Raw genomic sequence first — 10897 nt, 5'->3', positions numbered from 1 at the left:
CATAACAAAATGTGAACTTTACCGTCTTTCAGTTGGAATTTCGTAGAAGTCTCTAATGTCTTGCCCAGAGGCCTGCATAGCGCGATAAAAAGCCATCTGACTCTCTTGGCTGGCAAAATCCACCTGCAGACAGAAAATAAATCAACAAATTGCCTCCTTTCATCTGGTTTACTGTGAAAGTGTCAGTTACTAATACGTTAAAACTCATTTAGTCATACCTTTATTTTGTTGCCGCCAATCTTCCAGCCTTTGGTCTCCCTGACAGCTGCCTGTGCAAAATCTGTGTTGTTATACAAGATGAGAGACATCCCCTTTAACCTGTCAAACACCACCTATAGGAAGAAAAAGGAAAATCATGTTTAGAATAACATGTCTAATATAGTCTCATAGAATGTCAGGGACTTCAAAAACATTGGAGGGGGAGAAAAGAATATGGACCTTGACTACATGTCCATAGCGGCAGAAGTGACGTGTGAGATATTGCTCTGTGATGTTGGAAGCCAAACCGTCCAGCCAAACACATGTTGTGGGCATACTCTTCCCAAAACCCAGCTGCAAAGGAGACAGAACAAGACAAGGATGTAGAAACAGTAAAAATAATTGCTACGGTTAGTTCAGTATCACTGAACTCAATTATTTTGTACTAACATACAGTGCATTCAGAAAGTATTCAGACCCCGTGACTTTCTCCACAGTGTTATGTTACAGCCGTATTAAAAAATGTATGAAATTGGTATTTTCCCTTAATCTACACACAATACCCCATAATGACGAAGAAAAAACAGGTTTGTAGAAATTTTTGCAAATTTATTCAAAATAAAACTGAAATACCACATTTACATAAGTATTCAGACCCTTTACTCAGTACTTTGTTGAAGCATCTTTGGCAGCAATTACAGCCTTGAGTCTTCTCAGGTATGACGCTACAAGCTTGGCACACCTGTATTTGGGGAGTTTCTCCCATTCTTCTCTGCAGATCCTCTCAAGCTCTGTCAGGTTGGATGGGGTACGTCACTGCACAGCTATTTTCAGGTCTCTCCAGAGATGTTCGATTGGGTTCAAGTCCGGGCTCTGGCTGGGCCACTCAAGGACATTCAGAGACTTATCCCAAAGCCACTCCTGCGTTGTCTTGGCTGTGTGCTTAGGGTCGTTGTCCTGTTGGAAGGTGAACCTTCTCCCCAGTCTGAGGTCCTGAGCGCTCTAAAGCAGGTTTTCATCAAGTATCTCTCTGTACTTTTCTCTGTTCATCTTTCCCTCGATCCTGACTAGTCTCCCAGTCCCTGCAGCTGAAAAACATCCCTACAGCATGCTGCTGCCACCACCATGCTTCACCGTAGGGATGGTGCCAGGTTTCCTCCAGACGGCTGGCATTCAGGCCAAGGAGTTCAATCTTGGTTTCATCAGACCAGAGAATCTTGTTTCTCATGGTCGGAGTCCTTTAGGTGCATTCTGGCATACTCCAAGCGGGCTGTCATGTGCATTTTACTGAGGAGTGGCTTCCATCTGGCCACTCTACCATAAAGGCCTGATTGGTGGAGTGCTGCAGAGATGGTTGTCCTTCTGAGGGTTCTCCCATCTCCACAGAGAAACTCTGGAGCTGTCAGAGTGACCATCGGGTTCTTGGTCACCTCCCCGACCAAGGCCCTTCTCCCCCGATTGCTCAGTTTGGCCAGGCGGCAAGCAAGTCTTGGTGGTTCCAAACTTATTGAATTTAAGAATGATGGAGGCCAGTGTTCTTGGGGACCTTCAATGCTGCAGACATGTTTTGGTACCCTTCCCCAGATCTGTGCCAGGACACAATCCTGTCTCGGAGCTCTACGGACAATTCCTTTGACCTCATGGCTTGGTTTTTGATCTGACATGCACTGTTAACTGTGGGACCTTATAGACAGGTGTGTGCCTTTCCAAATCATGTCCAATCAATTGAATTTACCCCAGGTGGACTCCTATCAAGTTGTAGATGATCCAATCTCAAGGATGATCCATGGAAACAAGGATGCACCTGAGCTCAATTTTCAATTTTGTTTTATAATTTTGCAAAAATGTCTAAAAACCTTTTTTCGCTTTGTCATTATGGGGTATTGTGTGTAGATTGATGAGGGAAAATACCATTCATACATTTTTGAATAAGGTTGTAACGTAACAATGTGGAGAAAGTTAAGGGGTCTGAATACTTTCCGTATGCACTGTACATAACTACAGGTTAGGGAAATATAGATTTAGGAATAATACCTTGAGCCGGTTGCTCCCCAAATACTCTCCATCCATCTTCTTTATAGCTTTGCAGACACTGACAATATCAGAATACTGCACAAAGGCGTATTGAGGAACACCATTGACCTTTTTAATGTCAATATCCTGTGGGAGGGATGACAAAATGCATAAATATTTTAAAACAGATTTTTTAGAAGAGACATTTCACTTGCAAAACCTTTCAGTGGCCTGTAACATGCATACCACAATCTCTCCAAAGCGCTGGAAGATATCAAGGAGCTGTTGGTAACTGGTGGTCTTCTCCAAGTTGCCGATAAACAGGGTCCTAGTCGCCTTGGGGTGGAATTCATCAATCCGTCCATCCAAAGGCCTGAATTCATTCTCGCTCTCTGTTTCTGAGGGAAAGACTTCTATTACAATCACCAAACAAGACAAGTACACTAAACAGTATGTCAATGCACCCTCATTACAATCCCCATCATTAGGATTGAAGGCCCAAGCTCAAATTATGAAAGAATTACAGATATGGCATTACATTTCAACATTCTAAAACGTTTCATACCAGGGCCGTTCCAGGCTGAAACCTCGATCATCATGCCGAAGAAAAGCTTTCCTTTGGAGACGTTGAGGGCTTTCTCTTGGTCTTCCTGCTGTCTGAAGAACACCAGACCATATCGGTCCTCCAAGGCCCCGTGGATCTGCACGGATGTCACTTTCCCATGTTTCTTGAACTCATGGAACAGTCCATCTTTCAAACTTGTGTCTGGAGAGGGAAAAGGACAGTTAATTGATGACCGATATGGTCATGGCAGCTGCATTGTGAAGGACAAAATAAAATGTTATGAAAATCTGAGGGAGAATTGCTTTGATTAGCAAACTCTACAGCTCACCATGGCAGAGAAGTATGCTATTTATTAGTGACCCCCTTCATAATGTCATGGTGCACAGAAAAGTGCAGCCAGAATGCATGTTTATGTGTATACTGCTAGGTAGTGGTACTTGGTACTCGCCTGTGGAGCGCACTGGTAGGTTCTGCACCCTGATGCCAAAGCTTCTGCGTGGCTCATCACCTTCCATCACCATGGAGCACGGCTGAGAGGGAGGTGCATGTGTAGCAGAGGACTGAACAGAGCGTGCATGAGACCCATCACTTGAGCTGCTGTTTGAATCGCTGCTGCCAAACGGACAAATGTGAGGAAAGAGGGGGAAATGTTCACGAGGGTCTTCAGCTAACATTATTAAATAAAGGGTACATCTGTATGCATCTCAGGTCAGTGAAATTCTCTCCATAATCCTACAGTGGAGCAATGTATTTTAAACTGTTCTACAACTGGGTAAATTGAATATGTTCCCATCTCTTGCACACATCTACAACACAGGCTAATTGACTGAATTGTGCTCCATCCATACAAACATCCACACCATCACAAAAGCACATCCTACCTGCCACTGCCGGTACTGCTGGTGCTGCTGACAGAATCAGAGCTAGAGGACCTACTGCGGGACCTAGAGCGTGGACCTCTTCCTGGGGAGAGGGGGGCTCTTTTGGGGGAATGGGGGGCTTTGGGCGTTTGCCCCGTGGTCCTTTGCGGGGAGGGATGTCGAGACTGTGAGGAATGAGATGACCGACTGCGGCGATGGTAAGTTCTGTCAACACGACGTCCCCTGTCATCTCGATAGGGGTCGCGGCGCACAGCACTAGACAAGGTGAAGGGATCTCCTCGGATCCTGGACTCAAAATGAGGCTCCGGGGTTTCAAAGCTCCCACCCATAGCGCCGCCACTTCCAGGCCCAGGGCTAACTCCAGCTGCAAACATGGTGCGATCGCGGTAATAGTCTGCGTTGTAGTGACGCTGTCTATCAAAAGTCCCACCGCGCTCATGGTGTCCATAGGGGCTGTGATCATATGCACGCTCCCGGCTCTCTGAGCTGTTGGAAGACACATGCAAAGGATGGATGGAAAGGGAAGAGAGAGGAGAGATAGAGAGGGGGAGAGAGTCTGTTATTGTGACTCCAAAAATACTTATAGAAAAACTTGCAGATAACTATTGGACAGTTCCAATACACAATGACGTTTCAAATAGGCAGTGCACTGTTAAAATGTCAACTTAAAACACACAAACAAAACAGGAATGCTGCTGAGCGCTGGTTCTATAGAAGACAATGGTTTGTGATTCCATTCGGACCAATAGAATACATTAGGGCATTTGGTCAATTCAAATTATGGTAGGTAGGTAGTACATTTTATTATGTCCTCCTCCTCTAGTATTTATGCTGACAGACAATAGCTTGTATACGTTCATAAAATGGGGCAGATCTACTCTGGAGTGGCATAGAGCAAGGTTGGGTAACCCAAGGACATGAAACCAAATATAAGGGCCATGCTAAGACTACAAAATGCATCAATTATTTTCTGTTGGCTAAACGTAGCACTACCGCAACCGTAATGATGAACTGGAAAGCTATTGAAATCTACCGTTTATTATAATGATCCGGAAGCTGTGTCACATCACATTTGGCATTTGTCAAAGTGAACAAGGGAGTTCCAACTCCCTACTCAGATCAAATACCATTTCTGAATCAAGTAAGAACAGGGGGTCTTGTAGGTGAGGGAAATGCTGGTGGACCTGCTAGATCTTAACTAGCCTATATTAAGCCACCTAGTAACTAACTAAGAGGAGCAAAAGCAAAAAAGGGAGGGAGAAAGACAGGAAAGGGAGGGAAAGAGGAAAAAGAGAGAGCAAGGAAGAGAAAGACAAGCCATTGGCACAGATGGTGTCTGCAGAAGCCCTCTGGGCCAAGCAGCTGTGTCTTTTTCTCTAAAAGCTCTAACAATTAGTGCAGGAGACAAGGAAAGAGACAAGGGTGCAAATCTGGGTTAGGAAAAGAGATGCAGAGGGCAGGACAATACCAACCTTTTCCAAAAGCAGTAACCGAACCTATAATCCCAAATACAATCTAGGAGGACAGAATGGTGTGAGCAGGAATAAAAATAAAAAATCATTCGGAATAAAAAAAAAATGGAGCAAAAATGTTTGTTTTGTCATCATGCGTATAGTCTTCGACGTTGGAGAAGAACACCAGGTGGGTAGGTATCTGAGGTATAATCCACCATTTCTTAATCTCTTCGTTTGATGGAAAAAGGAAGAAAACAAAATAACCAAAGAAATGGATTTCTTATGACAACAATTGATACAGTACTAAAGGTATGATTTGAGTCAAACATAGCAGTGCATTCCAAAAGTGAGACTAGAAATGGGCCATCCTGAAAATATGTCCAATTTGCTTATAGTAACCTAGTATAAAAAAGCAAAAAAGTGTGAGTTGTCTGCATACTGCTGTCCAAAATAGAGGCCGGTATTATTCCTCTTCGAAACTAGGAAGCCAGTTTGCATACACTCCTGTGAAAAACAGTATCGTATCTCACCAAAATTATTGGAACAATCCTAGTCCACTGCAACATATTTAATTCCTTAAGATAGGCCTATTACATATCCCAAGGGCAAAATAGACAGTCTACTCCCATCACTTTGTGTAGATTACATCCTCTTCAGGCTTCATTAATATTCTTTGAAAATGATGTTTCTGTTCTTTGTTCGTAACCCAAACCAAATACTGATGCTGAGAGGATATACAGCTAAATCCACACTGGAGCGGAGTAATCCAGCAATGGAAATGCGGTTACACCTGTGTACATCCTATACCCAACATCCTTACATCCAATAAGGGGGTTACATCCATACTTCCATGAGGCAGGTACATCCAAAATGCATGTCTTCAGTTGTCTTCATGGCCATCTCTCCCAAAAATATTTCCATGGAATTTCTTGATGGGTGTTTTCTGTTACTCCTCAGTTTCTCTTCAGTTCCTGTTGATATAAGCTCCATACTAAATTACAATTATACCCTGTAAAATTGTGTTTCCTTGTCTGAATATGATCAATTAGCGGTGAATGATGTACTGATGGGGCACTGTGATGACACCTAGCCAACTTACATCCTTTGGTCCATGATGTTATTTAAATCCAGACGAGTAGCAGATATCCTTGGTTTGGAGACTTCCAGAAAAAATAGCTTATGTCCAGCAGTGGAAAGGTGGTGAGCGAAAAAATTCGAAAATACTCCGTCTTTTCTGATGTATAGTCCATACGTGAATTAACCTGTCCGAATATAATTCTCAAGAAAATATAGGGGTATTTAATCCATCACAGGCAACGATTTACTTCCAAGGAACGACGATCCCAGGTAAATCGTGGTTAGAATCCATGGTTCGGAAAATCTAATTATCAGAAGATTCACCAGGATAAATTCCAACAAATGTGATATATCCAAACTCACCAGGATATTCCCCACAGGTGTAATATCCAACTTGAAAGCAGGATACGTCTCACACAATAAATCCGAAATTTTGAATGATAATATCTCATACATCCATACCTTTAAATGACCAATAGATTTGCATAAATAATTCACTTAGATCCCGCGAGAAAGGTCAGGTCTGTGCAGACGGAGAAGGGATCGTTTCCTAGGTTACCTTTATATAAAACTGTAAGGACTATATTCCCCTTGTTCTATTAATAACCCAACAAGGAAATCATGTTATTGCGGGATAATACCTTTTTTTTTTACTGACACCCTGATCCCTCAGAGTGAGACCATGTCCACTTACCCATCTCTTATCCGTTCATAACGCCCCTCTCTGGTGTGAAGGGACACTGGGGGGCCAAACACTGGACCCACTGCCCCCCTAGAGAATCCTGAAACATCCCGCCCGTGACTGCTCGAGGGGGGGTTGTCATCAAGGCCCCGAACAGCACTAGGGACAGACCCAGGTTCATTGTAGTCAGTGCGTAGGTCCCTGTCCCCCATCTTGTTGACAGCATTGTGAGCCTTCTGTGCACTTTTGATATCCACAAAATCCACAAAGGCTGCCACGCCGCCCTCCGACCCACGCTTCCGCAGGACCTTGACGCTCTCGACACGTCCATAGCTGAGGAGCAAGAACAAAAAGGGAAGAGACGTCACACTTTATTGAGAGGACTATGTACGTGTCCCTTCACTCATGAGCACAATAATATCAGGAAAAAATATATAATTAAAAAGCAAAGAAAGCACAGGAGGCTGCTTTTGCCAGCCAGACAATTACAGTCAAATTAACATTAGTGGAGGGCCAAGCCTTTTGGGACCTTGGTGTGGTAAAAAAGAAAGAAAAAAAAGAATAATGTCTTTGCTCATCTTAAAGGGCCAGTGCAGTGCAATTCTGTTTTTCCCTGGGTTTTGTATCATATTGTACAACAGCTGATGAAACTAACACTGTCAGTGTGAAAAATGTTGATCAGTGTTATTCCTGATAGTTGCTGGTTGAAAATACAATCTACACAGAACCTTCTAAATCAGTAGGTTTGCATGGGCGGGAGATTCGGCTTTCCATGGTGACATCAACATGTGGTAAATTGGTTAAAGGCCCAGTATATTTCATGTTCCACACTGAGGTTGGAATAATACTGTGAAAATGATGATAATGCCCTTTTAGTGTAAGAGCTGTTTGAAAAGATCGCCTGAAATTTCAGCCTGTTTTGGTGGGATGGAGTTTTGGCCTGCCTGGTGATGTCACCAGGCGGTAAATTATTTAATAGACCAATAACAAAAGAGAGTTCAGATCCTCTCTGCCAATAACAGCTCGTTTTCAGTTTTCCCCTCCCCACTCCCAGACTGTCCTTGCAAAAATGCGTGCTTGAGAAATTGTTTTGCTAAAATGCAATTTCGGCCAATTTGAATAGAAATGTATTAATTGTTAACATTTAGAGCAAGCGCCGGGGCTCTTAAAAAACTCCCCGGGTCATAAGATACTATCGCCAATAGGCGCTAAAGCAGTTTGCGTCTGTGAATGGGGTAGAATGAGACCAACTGACAATATCTACAACGCCTGACCTGTAGAATAGCTTTAAAAAGGCCCAATGCAGCCGTGATTAATATCAAATCATTTCTGGGTAACACGCATCGTTCATATCAGTGAGAAACAATTCTCAAAAAACTAAAAAAGGTTCATCCTTAAGAGTCTATTGAAGCACCGGTGCGTCAATATAAGTAACATAATACAAAAATCCCTATAAAAATATGTCAGTTTAAGCTAGAGATATCTGTTTTGCATGGGCTGCGTTTCAATCCACCGCATCCGCCTATGTCAGCCTTCCGCATCTGCGGAGGAAGGTGGACGAGCTACAGCGGTGTTTGTCAGACCATAAGACATCCTGAAAATCGGTCTCCTCGTTGAAAAAAGTCCAGCGTCCAAACGGTTTGGCCTATAAAACACAATGGTGTTATCCCTTTTGCTTTACGACCCCCACAAGCACCAAGGGACTCGTCTGAAGTCGGTAACGTGCCAACTTCTGTCTGTAGCGTCCGAACCGTTTGGGCTACAAACTAATATGACCCAACTGTGAAAATGGAAGACTCACGAACATGATGGAGTTCTCCATTTTGCTCTACGGCCCCCACAAGTGTCACGGGACTTGTCTGAAGGTCACCCATACAAATCAATGGAAGTACGGAGGTAGTCTTGTGCCAACAAAAATAAGGTGTGAAATATGTATCCCAAAAAATATATTTAAAAAATCCTTTCTTATATTTCCTAGATATAGGACAGATACTGCAAAACCCTATTCCCTATTATTTATTTTTTTGTCTGTCTGTCTGTGCCATTTATGAATGTGTTATTCAATTTGTTTCTATGGTGCGTTTCTATGTGTTACAGGCCAAATTCAATATTTAATCAAATAATGTATATTTTTTATATACCTAAAGGGGTCCTAAAACTAAAATAGCTAAATGCCCATGGTATGACCATCTTAAAACAATTCCATATGTTAACTTATTAGAAGCCCCCCCCCTCACGGCTTAGATTTTTTGTTGTTACTTTATATGGTTAGGGTTCACACACAGCCATATCTCAAGTTACATCGCTTGTTTACGAATTACAGACGGAAGACATTAGCGGCCACCTGTGCTAATTAGCTATCAAGCATACTCCGAATACCTGTGTGTAAGCGTAGATGGGTAGGTGTGCAGGCTTTTGTTCATGCCCTGGTCTAACCACATTGTAGCCTAAACATGAGCTGCTCAACAGGACCTTGATTAAGGAGACTTAGGTGTTTCTGGGCTGGATCAAAAGCCAAGCCTGCACACCCAGGAGCTCTCCAGATGGAGGGTTGACCACATGTTGATAGCATGTGACTAACAGTGCAGTTGTACTTTGAGGGGGGTAAGTGCCTTGATCAAGGGCACAACGGCAGGAGATGGTAGGCGTACATGGGATCAGACACAGCAGCCTTCCAGTGCCAATAACGCTTACTTTTTCATGTAGGCTACAATAACAGTCATGAAAATGTTGTTAACTGTCATGGAGAAGTCATGGAAAATGTGTATAAACCCTTAACAGTGAATAAATCAGAGGACTCTATAGCACAATGTAATGTGTGCATATCGGTGAACAGTCTAATGGACCGACTTGGAAAAAGACAGCCCCCGCACTTATTTCATCCCAAGTCAAGCACTGGTTGAAAGCTAGTTCCAATAACCTAGGCTGAAAGTCGCAGATCACGATGTATAATTTTCAGATTACCTTTATCATAATCGCAACAATGTATTTCCCTGCAACTTTCAGTTTTAGAACGTTGAGGGATCCAGTGTGATTGATGATGGTAGCCAACTTTCGGACGATATGAACAGCGAAACATTGCAGGGAAGACGTGTTGAATTATGCAGTAAACGAGCAATAGAAACAAGAAGCCCATATGTTACACGAGAGCTTTCATATTTCACATTACTGGCAAGTTGATCAACTCGCCGCCAGGCAATCAACACGACATATTTCGCTAGCGAATTATGCTAGCTAGCTAGCTAAAACGAAGCTAGCTTCAGATGAACATGGAGTAACGATGCATTTAACGCAAAAGTTTGATGACCTATGCATTATTAAGTAATCCAGCTAACGATTAATAACAACATGGCCCGTGTAAATTCATAACTAGTAGACGAGATGTCTTACCACATTTTAATAATAACATGAGTTAGCTAGATACCTATCTAGCATGTTAGCTATCTTTCTTGCTTGCTTAACTAGTCAGGCATGATGTAGTTACCTATCAAGTGAGCGACGACAAAATGGTAGCTAACAAACTAGCTTGCGTTCAGTGGCATTTCAGCTTGCTAGATTCCATCAAATTGTGACTTTCTGTATGCAAGCGCCACACTGTTGTGTGTTGGTAAAAAATATCATGGGCAAAGCAAAATCTTCCAAAACAACAGAGGCCATTTGGTGTTGAATGTTGATTATGGCTAACGTTAGCTAGCTCAGCTGGCAAGCTAGCGATTGGACATAGCGCGCGCTACCTCTCCATATCCCTCTTGCGTAACGTTAACTTACCGTTTAAAATGTTCGACAATTTTCTCCTCTCGAACATGTTCGGGTAAATTTCCCACCCAAAGGTGTCTGGTTTCCCGAACCATCCTGTACGTTACTTTCCCCCTTCATACATATGCTCTAGCACGTTTTAATCCCCGCTGGTCGGGAAATCCGCCTTACAAAATGAACGACGAGTGATTCCGTGTAAAAAATCTATCTTGGCCTAGCTCGGTCCCAATGCCTCCGAATGTGTGTGTATTCTCCAGAGATAGGGTGCGAG

General features: G+C 43.0%; 1 protein-coding gene across 5 annotated transcripts in view; it reads right to left on the bottom strand.

Annotated features, from left to right (window-relative positions):
• Window positions 1-10897, bottom strand: part of LOC121575419 (msx2-interacting protein) — a 27880-nt gene extending 16983 nt beyond the window's left edge. For 2 of the 5 annotated variants that reach the window (XM_041888520.2, XM_041888521.2), the window contains exons 1-10: window positions 10639-10897; window positions 6883-7203; window positions 3658-4143; window positions 3225-3388; window positions 2777-2977; window positions 2458-2609; window positions 2233-2358; window positions 439-552; window positions 219-332; window positions 23-123 (exon numbers count right to left, since the gene is read on the bottom strand). In XM_041888520.2, coding sequence (XP_041744454.2) covers window positions 23-123; window positions 219-332; window positions 439-552; window positions 2233-2358; window positions 2458-2609; window positions 2777-2977; window positions 3225-3388; window positions 3658-4143; window positions 6883-7203; window positions 10639-10721 — 1862 coding nt within the window. In that variant the 5' untranslated portion in view covers window positions 10722-10897. The other 3 variants (XM_041888523.2, XM_041888522.2, XM_041888524.2) reach the window with 3 other exon arrangements.

This window comes from Coregonus clupeaformis, chromosome 10 (assembly GCF_020615455.1).
Source record: "Coregonus clupeaformis isolate EN_2021a chromosome 10, ASM2061545v1, whole genome shotgun sequence".
Lineage (NCBI taxonomy): Eukaryota > Metazoa > Chordata > Actinopteri > Salmoniformes > Salmonidae > Coregonus > Coregonus clupeaformis.
This window is presented reverse-complemented; position numbering and strand designations above follow the sequence as displayed.